Source organism: Globicephala melas, chromosome 20 (assembly GCF_963455315.2).
Source record: "Globicephala melas chromosome 20, mGloMel1.2, whole genome shotgun sequence".
Classification (NCBI taxonomy): domain Eukaryota; kingdom Metazoa; phylum Chordata; class Mammalia; order Artiodactyla; family Delphinidae; genus Globicephala; species Globicephala melas.
The window spans coordinates 34347748-34363459 of NC_083333.1; the positions used below are offsets into that span (position 1 = coordinate 34347748).

General features: G+C 45.0%; 1 protein-coding gene across 1 annotated transcript in view; it reads left to right on the plus strand.

The window, feature by feature from the left end:
- Positions 1–15712, plus strand: part of PITPNC1 (phosphatidylinositol transfer protein cytoplasmic 1) — a 250966-nt gene that overhangs the window by 156072 nt on the left and 79182 nt on the right. Inside the window, exon 5 of the mRNA XM_030843471.2 lies at positions 7274–7345. Within this exon, the coding sequence (XP_030699331.1) occupies positions 7274–7345 (72 nt within the window). The remainder of the gene's footprint in view (positions 1–7273; positions 7346–15712) is intronic.

Sequence of the window (15712 nt, forward strand, 5' to 3'; positions counted from 1 at the left end):
ATACACAGTGGAAGGGTCCCCCTACAGGCATACCAGCTCTATTTACTCTCCATATAGTCTGTGGGATTCCATGGGGAGGGGTACAACAGGGTGGGCCAACATTTCTCTAGTATCTGTTCAGCCAGATACTGCCTGGCCTTGGACATTTGTTATCTCACCCCACAGCTGTGAGGTTGGTATTGTATCCATTTTACAGATGAGAAAACTGAAGCTCAGGGTGATTAAGGAATTTGCCCAAAGTCTCAGTTTGTGTGAAAAGACGCTGGCGTTTGAATTAAAGGCTGTCTCACTCCAAAACCTGCATTCTTTCTACTGAACAACCCTATTCGCTCCCTGTGGGCTAGGTGCACACTGCTGCGTCTGGACACCAGTCAATGGCAAGTTTTGTGGCATCAGTTCCTAGTAAATATCGCCCTGGGCAATAAGTAGTGGCCATTGACAAAGTGGATGACGTCACAGGTGGAACAACTACGAAAGAGTACAGATGTCCCGTCCCATTTCCCTAGATGTGTTCAAACCTCAAAGTCAGTGATACTTTCCTCACATAAGAACCAAATGGGTGATTTGGCAGGGAAGCAATGGTTGGATTCTTGAGGTTTGGTGTTATATTGGTTTTCTATTGCTATATAATAAATTTCCCACAAACTTAGTTACTTAAAACATCACACATACATTTTCTCAGAGTTTCCACTGGGGCTCAGGTTAGCTGGGTCCTTGGTTCAGAGTCTCAGTCAGATTGAAATCAAGGTCTCAGCCACGGTTCCAATCTCATCTGAGGCTCAGGGTCCTCTTCCAAGCTCTCTGGTTGTTGGCAGGATTCTGTTCCTTGCGGTTGTAGGACTGAAGTCTGGTTTTCTAGTTCGCTGGCCTCCAGGGGTCGCTCTTTGCTCCTAGAGGCTCCCTCAGGTTCTAGCCACGTGGCCCTCTCAGGATATGGCAGCTTACTTCCTCAAAATCAACCTGCTTCTTCTAAAAAGAAGTCTTATATAATGTAACATAATCTGATCACCTTTGTAATCTAATCAGAAGAGCAACTATCCCATCATATTCACAGGTCTTGTCTACACTTAAGGGGAGGGATTATACAAAGTGTGCAAGATTATACCAGGGGCTGGGAATCTTGGAGACCATCTTAGAAGTCTGTCTACCTTGGGTATTTTAAATTTATTTATTTATTTTTGGCTGCATTGGGTCTTTGTTGCTGCGCGAGCTTTCTCTAGTCGCGGCGAGCGGGGGCTACTCTTTGTTGCGGTGCGCAGCCTTCTCATTGCGGTGGCTTCTCTTGTTGCAGAGCACGGGCTCTAGGCACGTGAGCTTCAGTAGTTGTGGCACACGGGCTCAGTGGTTGTGGCTCTTGGCCTCTAGAGCGCAGGCTCAGTAGTTGTGGTGCACGGGCTTAGTTGCTCCGTGGCATGTGGGATCTTCCCAGACCAGGGATCAAACCCGTGACCCCCTGCATTGGCTGGCAGATTCTTAACCACTGAGCCACCAGGGAGGTCCCTACCTTAGGTATTTTAGTCTTTCCTCCATGTTGCTATGGGCCAAATGGAACTTTAAGCATTCAGTGTTCCCAAATGACATGGAGAGCATAAGAATCCTCTGAATCCCTTGGACATCTTACAGTTTTAGCCAGTTGGTGGCACTCCTGATGTCTCTCTTCTTGCATCATGTAACAGTTTGGTTGTGTCAGGATTCCCAACTTTTTTTCTGCTCCTACACTCTGACAGTTCCTTCAGTGATATGGAATCCCCCTCACCCTAGGAAATGTGTCAGAATCTTTAGGGGCTGGCATATATTTTGAGAAAGTCCAGGGTTGGAAGGTGGGGTGCTCCCTTCTCCACCCCCTGGATATTTAAGAATGACTAGGTTAGGTGGTATCTTCCCAGCTGGAGCAAAGCCCTTTGTCACAGAAAGCAGATTTAAGCAAATTGAAATTAAAGTAGATGCTCTGATGCCTGAATAACTGGAGGGAAAGTGACTTAAGCCATTCCTGATGGCAGTGGGGAGTAGGGGAGGGATCCTGGTGTTGGAATAGTATTGGAGCTTATCATCTCTTTGGTGAGCCAAACACATAGACAACTCATTGTGATGATGGAAAAGGAGACAGTGCTGTGACAAAGGAACAAAGAGAATGCTACGTGCGTACAAGGGATAATCATTCTGAAGTGGTTTGAGATGGCTGATGGGTAAAATTTAGGAAGGCAATGTCAGGCTGGGGGAATTGTAGGCATAAAAGTGTGGTAGCCAGAAGTGTTCCAGGGAATGGAAAGCGGTCTTCTGTGACTGGCCATGGGATGAATACAGGGCAAAGCCGGAAAGAAGATTCGGGTCAGATACAGAAGACTCCAGGTCTTCCCCTGAAGGAGAGAAACTGAGTCAGCAGAACTTGGGGGTTCACTGGATGTGACGGGTGAGTGTAGTGGATGGAATAATGTCCCCCTAAATATTCATGTCCACCGGAACCTCAGTTGTGACCTTATTTGGAAGTAGGGTCTTTGCAGGTGTAATTACTTAAGGACCTTGAGATGAGAGATGAAATCACACTGGATTTAAGGTGAGCTAAATCCAATAACTTATGTCTTACAAGAAGAGGACACAGAGACACACGGAGGGGAGAAGGTGAATGGAGACAGAAGCAGAGATTGGAGTTGAGCCACAGACCAAGGAGCGCCTGGGACCACCAGAAGCCGGAAGAGGCAAGGAAGGATGCTTCCCTAGAGCCTTCAGAGGGAGCACGACATTGCCAACACCTTGATTTCAGACTTATAGCCTCCAGGACTGTGAGAGGTTACATTTCTGTTGTTTTAAGCCACATTCGTGGTAATTTGACAGCCCTGGGAAACTCGTGCAGTGCAGAAGAACATTCGAGTTCAGTATGGACCATTCAAGTTTGGTGGGCCTAGAGGACCCTTGTTGGGGACAGCCAGTGGGCAACTGGACATGTGACAAGGGCAGTTGGGGTGAAAGATGTCAATTTGGGAGGATTCATAAAAAAGGGTCATGGAAAAGTCAGGAGCAGATGAGATCACTTGGTGCAAGAAAATAGGGTGGAGGGCAGAACCTAAGGGACCGCCTTCATTGAAGGAATGGAGGAGGGAAGAGAAGGCTGGGAAGGAGCTGCTATCATAGGAGGAATTGCTTCATCACATAGAACAGTGTAGAGAGCCCTACAGGGTGTGGATGCAGAATCAATTGCTGCTTTGGAAATTCTTTGATCATCAGTCATTTCCATACCATATTGCACTGGTTGAGAAAAAAATGGTAGGAGATGAAAAAGTAGAGCCAGCAAGCATCGACTGTTCTTTTAATAGAGTTTGATTGTGAAGACGAGGAGGAATGGGATTGGTTGTAGCTTGAGGAAGAAACACAACTGAGGGAACTTGATGCTTGTTTGTTTTTTTAAGAATATGACACTTTGGGGACTTCCCTGGTGGTCCAATGGTTAAGACTCCACGCTCCCAATGCAGGGGGCCCGGGTTTGATCCCTGGTCAGGGAACTAGGTCACGTGTGCCGCAACTAAAAAGATCCCACACGCTGCATCTAAGACCCGGCACAGCCAAAGAAAGAGAGAGAGAGAGAGAGGGAGGGAGGGAGGGAGGAGAGAAGGAAGGAAGAAAGGAAGAAAGAAAGAATGTGATACTTTTCATTATATTTTTAGATGGTAGAAAGGAAGCAGGGAGAAGATGCAAATAATCAATGAAACAAGTTTCTGGAGAAGAGACTTACATATATTTTTAACCCTGCACCTATTCTGTGCCAGGCATTGTGCTGGGTTTACCTGAATGATCTCATTGATCTTCTCAGCACGCCTACAGAGTAGAGAAGGAGAGTCCCCATTCTGTAAATGAGGAAACAGGCTGGGGATGGGAAAATAATTTGCCCCAGTTGATACATCTCAGGTCTGATGACTCCTATGTCTCAGTTCTGATCATTATATTATTTTTCCATTGGGATAAAGAAGGCAGCATCTTTCTCTGATTCATGAAGAATAAGAAGCATCATAAAGGAATAAGCAGGACTTCACTGGTGGCACAGTGGTTAAGAATCCGCCTGCCAGTGCAGGGGACACGGGTTCGAGCCCTGGTCCGGGAAGATCCCACGTGCCACAGAGCAACTAAGCCCGTGCGCCACAACTACTGAGCCTGAGCTCTAGAGCCCGCAAGTCACAACTACTGAGCCCGCGTGCGTAGAGCCTGTGCTTCGCAACAAGAGAAGCCACCACACTGAGAAGCTCGTGCACCGCAACAGAGTAGCACCCGTTCGCCACAACTAGAGAAAGTCCGCGTACAGCAACGAAGACCCAACACAGCCAAAAATAAAATAAATTAAATAAATAAATTTTAAAAAAAATAAAGGAGGGCTTCCCTGGTGGCGCAGTGGTTGAGAGTCCACCTGCCGATGCAGGGAACACGGGTTCGTGCCCCGGTCCGGGAAGATCCCACAGCACTGACCAGCCTGGAGCTGGCCTGGCTGACCCAGGTCTGCCCACTGCCTTGCGGAAACCAGGTGCACTTCTAGCCTCTGGCAGGGTTACCATTCTGACATGAAAATAACCTAAGTCCTTGACTCAAAAATAACAACATCTGTTACCTTGCATAAGAGTTTTGCATTTTGTATTTGGGTTTAATACCCAAATGCTAAAATTCATTTGTTTGACCTTAGTTAAGTGGTTTAGAGATTCAACCGATAAAAACTCCTTGCGGGGTTCCACTCTGACGCACCCAGACCCACCTCCCCACCCTGAACAGCTCTGTTCTCTCGCCACCTTGTACTGTGCACACGTTGGATTTAGCCTCATGAATTATGGGTTAAAAAGGACAAATCGGTTCACCTGAAGCTTGTTATTTTTAAAAGGGTCTCTGCAGGTGTGTGTCCTCAAGTTCACGTGTTGATTGAGAGCTCTGCCGTGGGGCTCTGAGCCGCTCCATCTCGATTCACTATGGGAGGCCCCTCCTTGGAGAACTCCCTGGGTCTGGGTGTGAGGGCAGCAGTTGTGCAGTGAGAGGTTTGAGAGGAGACAGCAAAGAAAATGTTAATGAATGATCGCAGGGCTTCATTCTCCATAAAAGCAATTACTGGGATTGATTGTTTCCATGTTTCCTTAGTCACGTTCAGCTTGCTTGTTTCACTCAGATTAAGACAGATGAACACCGAATGCACACAGGCATGTGATGTCAGCAGAATTATCAATGGCACATCGAAGGCCTCTGCCTTCTTGCACAGATGCCATTGGGGGGGTCTCAGCTGGGCTGAAAGGGGATCACGGTCACGGTGGGGTGACCGTATGGGGCAAGGGTGCATGTTGTGGACCTCGGGGTTTTAGATAATGCATTCTCTCTCTTTCCTTCCCATGCATGGTATAGTGAGGTGGTTTTCCAACTTAAGCCTGCATCAGCATCCCTGGAGGGCTTGTTAAACACAGATGCCTGGGCTCCATCCCCAGAGTTTCTGATTCACTGGGTCTGGCATTGGCCCCAAGAATTTGCCTTTCTGAGAAGTTCCAGGATCCTGCTGCTACTGGCTCAGAGATCCCATGCTGAGAACCAGTGGGGTAGTCATCAAGAGCATGGACTCGGGGACCAGGCCACAAGACTTTCAATCCCAACTCTACTGTTCACTACCTATGTGATCATGGGCCATTTACTTACCCTCTCTGTGCCTCTGTTTCCTCATCTTTAACACACGGCTGATGATAATAGTTCCTACTTCATAGGGTGGTGACAAGGAATAAAGGAATTAGAACTTGGAAGCTCTTAGACCAGTGCCAGGTGTAGAATATGTGCTCTGTGTACGTTGGATAAATAAATAAAGGAGCCAACCTCTTGGACTGTGAGCGTGTTGGCCCAAGCCTCACTCCTCCAACACCAGCAGCTCCCAGTGGAGTTGCTAGGTCATTTTAGCCGGTAGTCTTCAATCCCATCTCTGGTGGTAGAGAAGGTGAATGCCCTGCTCAGTGCCAGCAGGAGGAAGGCTACATCGACATCCATCAATATCCTCTTCTCGGGCTTCCCTGGTGGCGCAGTGGTTGAGAGTCCGCCTGCCGACGCAGGGGACACGGGTTCGTGCCCCGGTCCGGGAAGATCCCACATGCCGCGGAGCGGCTGGGCCCGTGAGCCATGGCCGCTGAGCCTGCGCGTCCGGAGCCTGTGCTCCGCAACGGGAGAGGCCACAACAGTGAGAGGCCCGCGTACCACAAAAAACAAACAAACCAAAAAAATCCTCTTCTCAAGCTACGCTAACCCTTATAGTCTACTGAATACATAGAATGGGCTCAAGGAGACGGGGACTCCAGGATGGTGTGCATTTGGGGTTTCTCTCCCCTGTGCCGACAGAAAGAGAGGCCGCATTTCATGTCAAGTTCAGCTGCAGCCTCATACTGATTTGCTGCCCTCTGTGCAAAGTTGGCTTGATGCCCAGCACTGTTACGTTTTATGCACATGATTTTATTTAACCCTCACAATGTCACTGTTAAGTAATCGTTATTTTACCTGTTTCAATATTGCTGGGGTTCGGACAAGTTCAATGACTTGTCCAAAGTCACATGGCTATCAAGTGATAAATCCAAAACTAAAACAAGTCTGTCTGACTTCAGTAATTTATAATCTTTTTTTTTTTACACCAAATTCTAGATATTTTATTCAAGAGTAAAAAGACAGAACACACACACACACACATTCCACCCTGTGTTAGGCAGGATAATGGCTCCCTAAAGATGTATATGTTCAAATTGCTGGAACCTGAATTAAGATTGCACATGGAATGAGGGTTGCTAATTAACTGACTTTACCTTGGAAAGATTATCGTGGGTCACCTGGGTAGGCCTAAGTAACTTATAATCTTAAAGCTCTACGCTACCGCCTCTAGCTTTACATGAATATGTACATAATGGTTAAGGCTGGTTCCCAGGCATCCAGCAGTGGCAGCTACTCCCTGAAGTGAAGCACCCTGGAACTGGAATTGTCTCTGTTCCAGGGGGTTGCTCTTCTAAAGCCTGTGGTCGGACTCATAAAGCATATTCTTTTGGGAAATGTCCTCTTCGGCGACTTGCCTGATTGCTTAATTATTCTCTCCGGCTTGACTCCTGGATGAAATCGTGTTCACGTTGCCAAAAAGGTGGCTTTCCTTGCATACGGACATGGAACTAGTATCTTAACATTTCTGATCGTGGACAGTGCTCGCAACCAAACGGTCAGGAGAGCAGCCGGAGGCTAAACTGAAGATGTGAAGAGAGAAAGGACGGTGTGTTGATGAAACTTTTCTTTTTTTCCGTAGTGTTCCTTTCTGCCAAAATTCTCCATTCATATAGAAACCAAGTATGAGGACAACAAAGGAAGCAACAACAGCGTGAGTAGCCCCCTTGCCACCCCACCCCATGCCCCGCCCCAATCCATACCGCGCTCTCCCCTCACGGACTCTGAGAGCCCCTCACAGCTCCTGTGTGGCCAGGGCCAGCAGCACGATCTGTGCCTGGGACCTCAGAGAAGCTCTGGCTTTTCTTCTCATCATTCTGTACTTTCCATGGCCTCTGTGCAGAAATCTCTATCATCTGGAGTGATTGTCTCTGGGGATCAAGAAGGTTGATGGGGACCTTGGAACTCTAGATCATTGGATTGAACACAAATCTTCTCAATGACATTTGCTTAGAAGAATGAATGCAATCAGGTGTATGTGTGCACACATACATGGATACACGTATTTTCTGGGCTGTGCATATGTTCACGTATTCACACACACACGCACACAAATCCCACCTTAAAAAATCAGTGTAACCCTCCAGCAGATGTTTACCTCGTGAGGCATTCTGACTCTCGCTAAATTTTAGCCAAGAACTTTGTTTATTAGTATTGCTTAAAATTCACTTCTGACCTGGCTTTTGCCCCACCTCTTTCTGTCGGGGTGATACATTTCTAAATCCCCATCCCCTTGGGAGTGGATGGTTTGACCTACAAGAACCTCACCCTGACATTGGGTTGTGGGTTCCATCAGGACGCATTGAGGGAAGAACCTGTATCTAGAAGCTGCAGGGCTTCACTTATTGATTTCTACTTCATTTTCATGTTTTGCATTTGTGGAGAAAGATGAAAATTGAGGCTGTGGCAAAATGAGTAAGAGAGTTCTGACAAGGTGACCCCTTTGGTGCCGTCATTGAGCCAAGGAGATGCAAAACAAGATGCAGGAGGCCAAGGAGATACCTAAGTGCCCAGAAGAACTATCTAAGGTCATAAACGTTGTCAATTTGAAAACCTTTTTTTGTGAAAACAGTCACTGAGATAAACTAAGAAACTCTCTAGAAGGGACAGCTTTGGCCAGGCTGACTCTGTTTCTTCATGTTGACATCTTCTAGAAATTTCCTGCCCTTGGCAAGAACAAATACTTCTAGAAAGTATGGGTGTGTTTGTGCAGAACTCAGGGTGTCCCATTCAAGGTGGAGTCTGCCTGGACAGAGCTTGAGTGGTTCCCAAGAGGAGTCACCCAAGAACTACATTTCATACCAGCATGGTAAGGGAGGACACTGGTTCATTCACTCAGTATTCAATAAGAGCACATCCAGCACTCTCTATTTAGATGTCACTGTGTGAGCTGCATGGATGGTGTTAAAAATTCAGACCTGTTTCTCAAATTCCAGGGACTCATGGTTTAGGTTGGGGGCGAACCAACATATTAAATGACTAAAAACATTAGCGCGTTAATGGGCGTCCCTTCCTTCGGTGTGAAGAGTCACCACTAGTCAACCCTTGGAATGGAAAGCGCTTGAGGAGTGACATTCCATAATGACCCATCTATTCACAGGGACTGCCATGGCTTGTGCCCGGTCACTTCAGCTTCTTGAACTAAGTTAGGAAACCTGAAGATTATCAGGGGTTGACAAACTACTTTATTTGTAAATAAAGTTATTTTGGAACACAGCTACATTCACTCATCTGTGGATATCTAAGCTGCTTTCATGCTACACCAGCAGAATGAGTACTTACAACAGAGCTCATGTGGTCTGCAAAGCCTAGAATATTTACTACATGGCCCTTTACAGAAAAAAGAGTTTGCTAACCCCTGGTCAGAGGGACTCAGATCAGAATGGCATGCACCACATCTCCAAATTTGACCCCTTGATAGATCCATCCCAGCTGAATGCCTTCTCTAGAGTTCCTGAAACTTTCCAGAGAAGAATGCAACCTGCAAGGGTGCTCCTCCTCCAGTAAGTTCAGGATCCTCAATGGTTAGCGTCCCCTGGTGGTGGGTGACCTAACAGAGCAGTTTAGTCCTGTGTCCTTGTCAACAGCCTGAAATCAGAGGTACTTTGCTGGCCAACTGCGTCAAAGCCTCATTGTCTAAAATAGTGTTGCACAGTGTACCTTGAACCCTTCTTTTCTGATTGGAAAATTAACATGGTTCTTAAAACTTGGAAAACACACACAAAGAAAGCAAACCCAGTAGTAATCCCATACTTCAGAGATAACTGCTGTTAGCATTTTGGTTCATCCTGCAAAGTGTTAATGAATTTACTTTTCAGCCAATTTCCCTAAAATTGACTCATACAACATCCTGTTTTTACCATGTCATGAAGTATCCTTCCCAGTAATATTTAATAGCTGTGCTGCATTCCCTACTTAAATGTACTTCTTTGAACAGTTGACAGTCACTGGATCTTGAAGTGGTCTTGACCATTTTGATGTAGCTGTAGACCTTCAGGAAAAGGGTGATAGAGATCAGAGATGCCTGAATTGCTTTTCCTGTCACAATTTAAAAAATACGGGGTGCGGGGGAGGCAAAGGGGTTTAAAACATCTTTTAATCTTTCTAGACAAATCGCCTTGCTTTCTCTTTTCCTCTGTCGCTCTGTCCTGTCTTCATGAATAGTTAAAACCCGCTCCGTTTGTAGAGGTATGGAATGGATGTGCGGCCTCGCCTTGATCCTTACAGGACCAGCGTAATCTTCTGGTTTATCCTCAGCTCAGGTCTAATCTAAAAAAAAACAAATCACATGGTTATCATTTACTGTCTTGTATCCCCTTTTTTGGCAAGTGCTAGGGTCTTTTCACTACTCTCCTAGGGATTTAGCTTTGTCACTACTCTCCTAGGAATTTAGAATACCAGGTTAGTCACCCTAAAGTCAGGATCCGTGCTTACAGTCAGCACCCTCTACCCACGCCAAAGGCCAGTTCTCTCTGAGACTTAGGCTGGCCTGCAGGAGAAGCACTGAACCCCAGGGCACCTGTGGGCAGTCCATGTCAACACAATTTGCTTCCTCTGGGAGAAATGCCAGCTAGTGTACCCTGTGTGGCCTCCACCTCCACAACTGGCTGGCTCTGAGGCTGCCCGGGGGAGCCAGCTCCTTATCTCTCTGTCATGGCACCCAACTTGCCCAAGTCCGAGTTCACTGAAGAGGCCCTGCATGTGTTTGCCCAGCCTCTGCCTGGCTCTGATCCATAAATCCCCAGGTCTTGCTTCTGAGCTATTGGACCAGACAGGCCAGCCCCAGCTTGATTAGACTTCTTCTTTGCCAATTCGTCTTCCTCTAATTTCCATATTCAGCAGCAGCTGTTGGTTACCCAGCTGGTTCAAGCTTGGTCCCTGGAGGCAGAAAAGGAAGACTCCATTGGTTTTCATTCACACTTGTTAATGTTTCCAAATCAGAACTTGAGAAATATATATTTATGTAATAATACTTCATTAAAAGATAGCTTTGTCCAGGGGTTCAAAACTGGAGCCTTAAGCAGATGGTGTGTGCTGGCATGCTCTTTTTCTGTCCAGGGATGAGTATGGAGTTTCTGGTGGGAGGCAGAATTGCTAAAGAAAGCAGTGCAGTGGTGGGTGTTTCTCTCGTCTCACTGCTTTGCCAAATTATTTAATAAACTCAGGCCACTTCTTTGCATTTTCTGGGTATATAGTCTTATCATTCAGCTACCATCCTTCATACTGCTATCTGCACCCTATTTCCTTCCCTACCTGCCAAAACTTTAATGAAATGGATGACGATAAGAAGCAGTAATTAAATTGAAAGACGCTAGTGATAATCATATTGATTACTGATCGAATAGAGTACATGCTGTTATCCTATTATCAATTACCACCTAAGTCATCTTTTTACATGACCCAATATCTAGTGTAAAAATTGGGATATCTAGATTTAAATATCTTCTCCTCCTTGTTAAAATAAAACTAGTATATTTATGATTGAGAAAACCTGTAAACTGTGATTACATTAACCAGGACACAATGGGGAAGTTGTCTTAAATCGAGACCCATTTGTTTTATGCACATACTGATGAGAATTCTTTAGGCCTTAATTAGTGCTGAGGAGGATGGCACCATGCCAAAAAGTAAGGCTCTGTTGTTTGTCCAAGGCCATAAATCTAGATCTGGGAGAGTCAGTGCTTATCATTCGAGTGTCAGCTGCTGCCAGGTTACTGTTGTTCATTGTGGTTAATGGGGGGCAGCCTTGCGTCCACTTCCTCTTCCAAACAAAGCAGGTACCACTTAAAAGCAGTGGTTCTCAGCCTTGGCTGCACGTTGGACTCATCTGAGAAGCTTTAACAATGGCTCCTGCTTGGGTTCCACCCATCCTGGGATCCTGATTTAATTGGTCTGGGGTGCAGACTGGTCTAGGGCAGTGCTTCTGACACTGTCCCTCTAGGAACACAGAATTTTCCAATCGGAAGTGTGTGGACTTTTTTTTTTTTTTTTTTTTAGTGAAAACGTATGCATTTAGCTACAACATTTGAAATTAAATTGCAGGTATCATAACACTTTGCACCTAAATACTTCAGCACATTATCTCCTATGAACAAAAGCGTTCTCTCGTTCTCTTGCATAATAATAATACCATATCACATCCAAGAAATGTAATATTGATAGAATAATATTATTCAATATGAGTCCATATCAAAATTTCTCAAATTATCTCCAAAACATCCTAGCTATTTGTGTTGATACAGGATTCAATCAAGAATCATGGATTTCATTTGATTATCTCTTCTTTTTAGTCTCTTTTAATCTAAATTCTAGAATAGTACCTTTGGCTTTTTTTCCTTAATGATAATGACATTTTTGAAGAGTCCAGGTCAGTTGTCTTGTTTACACTCTGGATTTGTCTGATTGTTTCCTCGCGATTAGATTCATAATAAACATCTTTGGCAAGAATACTACAGAAGTAATGTTGTTTACTTCCCATTGCGTCACATCAGGAGGTTCATATGCCATTGCCCTGTTATTGGTGATGCTAAATTTGATCACTTATTTAAGGTGGTGTCTTTTAGAACTCTTCATTGCAAAGGTACATTTTTCCTTTGAAATTAATAAGTAATCTGCAGAGTAATTGGGAATGAGCATATTTAACAAGCTCTTATGGTTATTCTTTTTTTTAAATTTTTATTGGAGTATAGTTGCTTTACAATGTTGTATTTGTTTCTTGCTGTACAGCAAAGTGATTCAGTTATATGTATACATATATCTGCTCTTTTTTGGATTTCCTTCCCATTTAGGTCACCACAGATCATTGAGTAGGGTTCCCTGTGCTAAACAGTAGGTTCTCATTAGTTATCTATCTTATACTTAGTAGTGTATGTATGTCAATCCCAATCTCCCAACTTGTCCCACCTCCTCCTTCCCCCCTTGGTAACCGTAAGTTTGTTCTCTACATCTGTGACTCTATTTCTGCTTTGTCAATAAGTTCATCTGTACCATTTTTCTAGATTCCACATAGAAGTGTGTATGGCCTTTTAGAGTCTACCCTGCAGTCAAACCTGATATGTTCTTTTTGGAGGGCGTAGGATATGCCATCCCCACCCCATCTGAGGATCTAGACCAATGATTCTCAATCATGGCTGCATATTAAAGTGACGTGGGAAGCTTTAGACTCGCTGATGCCACCGTCCCACTCCGCAGGATTCTGATTTCATTTGTCTGGGATTGGGGTCCAGTCACTGGGATTTGTAGAGCTCCCGCAGGGGAACCTAAGAGCCATCAAGGCTGAGAACTACAGATTTAAACGAAATATTAAGTGCTATTTAAAACCAACAGTGAATACTTAGGAAATCAGGTTCTCCAAATTTCTTCACTTCTTCATACCCTTGCAAACAGAACAGTTTACAAAAAGCATATTTATAACCACCACCACCCCACACACACGATAAAGGGGCCGGGGGGGCACTATATTTCTTCTCATTAGCCATTATTCCTCAGCAGTGAAACTTCTCTGACCAGATGGAAAACATGTCCAGTTTAGTTCCTGGAAGCATGAGGCTCTGTCCTTCACAGAGCTGTCCTTGGAAATTGCCTAGAAAAAGTTTTTGGATTTTTTTTTTATATAAATGTATTTATTTTATTTATTTATTTTTGGCTGTGTTGGGTCTTTTTTGCTGCGCGCAGGCTTTCTCTAGTTGCGGTGAGTGGGGCTACTCTTCGTTGCGGTGCACAGGCTTCTCATTGCGGTGGCCTCTCTCGTTGCGGAGCATGGGCTCTAGGTGCGCAGGCTTCAGGAGTTGTGGCGCACGGGCTTAGTTGCTCCGCGGCATGTGGGATCCTCCCGGACCAGGGCTCGAACCCGTGTCCCCTGCATTGGCAGGCAGATTCTTAACCACTTCGTCACCAGGGAAGTCCCCAAGTTTGGGGAATTTATTTAGTTTCTAGTTCAGCTATGTCATAATGAAAAAACACAAAGTTGTTCTTTGTGAAACAAAAAGATATGTATTGAAACCCCAGCTCTATGACTTAAGCAATGGAGTCTTGGCTTCTTCATCGAGAAAATAGAATAAATAATGCTTGCATCACAGTGTGGAGGATTCGTCCAGGTTAATTTACCTGGAAGCACTTCATAAACTGTAAAGTGCTATACAAATATTAAGTATTGCTTCAGTTATGGTCCTACCTTGGGATTAACTACGTTACAGATGATTTTCTAATGAGACTCTGCTTTTGTCTGAATTGTCAATTAACCATTTCTTGTCAACAAATTTTGAGTACCTACTATGTGCCAGGCATTGTAAGAGGCAATGAGGATACAGCAATAAGACACACAAGGTCTCCACTACTCATGGAATGGGGGAAAGCACATAATAAGCAAGTAAACAAAGGATTCCAGTTGTAGGAAGTGCTAAGAAGGCGATAAATAGGATGGAGGGGAGCTCAGCTAGAAGCCATGTGGTCAGGAAACGCCTCTCAGAAGAGGTGACAAATCCATGTGAGACCTGAGGCTGGGAAGGAGCCGACCCTCTGAAGGGTTGTCCAGGCAAGGGGACTGTTGTAAGCTGAGTTTGTGTCCCCCCAGAATTCATGTTGGAGTACCTGAGACTATAACTGTGTTTGAAGATAAGGCTTTTAAAGAGGTGATTAAGTTAAAAGGAGGCCGTTAGGGTGGGCCCTAATCCAATCTGACTGTTATCCTTCAAAGAAGAGGAAACTTGGATACACGAAACCAGGGAAGTGCAAGCACAGAGGAAAGACCACATGAGGATGACCATGTGAGGACACAGCAGAAAGCTGGCCATACTAGACCAAGGAGAGAGGTCTCAGAAGAAACCAAACCTGCCAACACCTTGATCTTGGACTTCCAGCCTCCAGAACTCTGAGAAAATGGAATTGCGTTGTTTAAGCCACTCCATCTGTGGTATTTTGTTATAGCAACCCTAGCACACTAATACAGGGACAAGAAGGGCAAAGGCCCAAGCCCCTGATGCAGCCTGGCATAATCCAGGAACTGTCAGAAAACCAGCAGCCAGAGCACTAGGGATGAGAGCAGACTGGTAGGAAATGAGATGGAGGAAGTAACAGAAGCCAGATCGTGTAAAACCTATGAGGCCGTAGCTAGAGGTTGGATTTTAGCGCAGTGGGAAGTTATGCGGGGATTTTAAACAAAGGAGAGACATGATATTTAGGGTTTTTTTTTTTTTAATAAATTTTTTAGTTTGGAATTGTCTTAAATTTACACTAACGTTGCAAAGATGGTGCAGAGAGTTCTCATATACCCTTTACCCAGCTTCCCCTAAATGTTAACATCTTATATAACCATGAATCATTTTTCAGAACTGCAGACTTGATTCAGATTTCACCAGTTTTCCCACTAATGTCCTTTTTCTGTTCCAGCATCCAGTTTAGGATGCCCAATTACAGTGTGTGATTTATGTCTTTCAACGTTTGTTCTGGCCACTCTGTGGAGGGTGGTGGGAGGACGACAGGAATAGAAGCAGGGATTCCAGTTGGCAGCAAGTGCAAGAATCCAGACCAAAGATGATGGTGGCTTGGGCTGGAGAGACAGCAGTGGATAAAGATAGGTGTATTTTGGAAACAGACTGACTTTCTTTGGGGGTTGATGCATCAGATGGGGGCAAAGTAAGGATGACCTCAGGATTTCTAGCTTTGTCTTTGGACCCTGAGTGGGTGGTAGGGAACAGTGCAGGAGAAGCAGGAAGTCAAGTGCCCCAGCAGGGACACAATCAGTTTGAGATACCAATGAGACTTCCAAGTGGAAATGGTAGGTAAGGAGTTGGATATATGAGTCTGGAGTTCAGAGGGAGGTGTAAGGTCATGATTCAGAGATAGAAATAAGTGAGGTTATTTAGGAAGAGGAGTGACAGAAAAAGGAAAGTTCTGGTTGCTCCAGGATGGAGAGCACCCTGGCCCTGAGAAGGACTTTCCCATGGCTTTCAATCCAGCTTCTGACTATTTTCTTTTCTCCGTGGTTAAGACCAAGTCATTTTCAGTCACTGAGTTGTGCTTG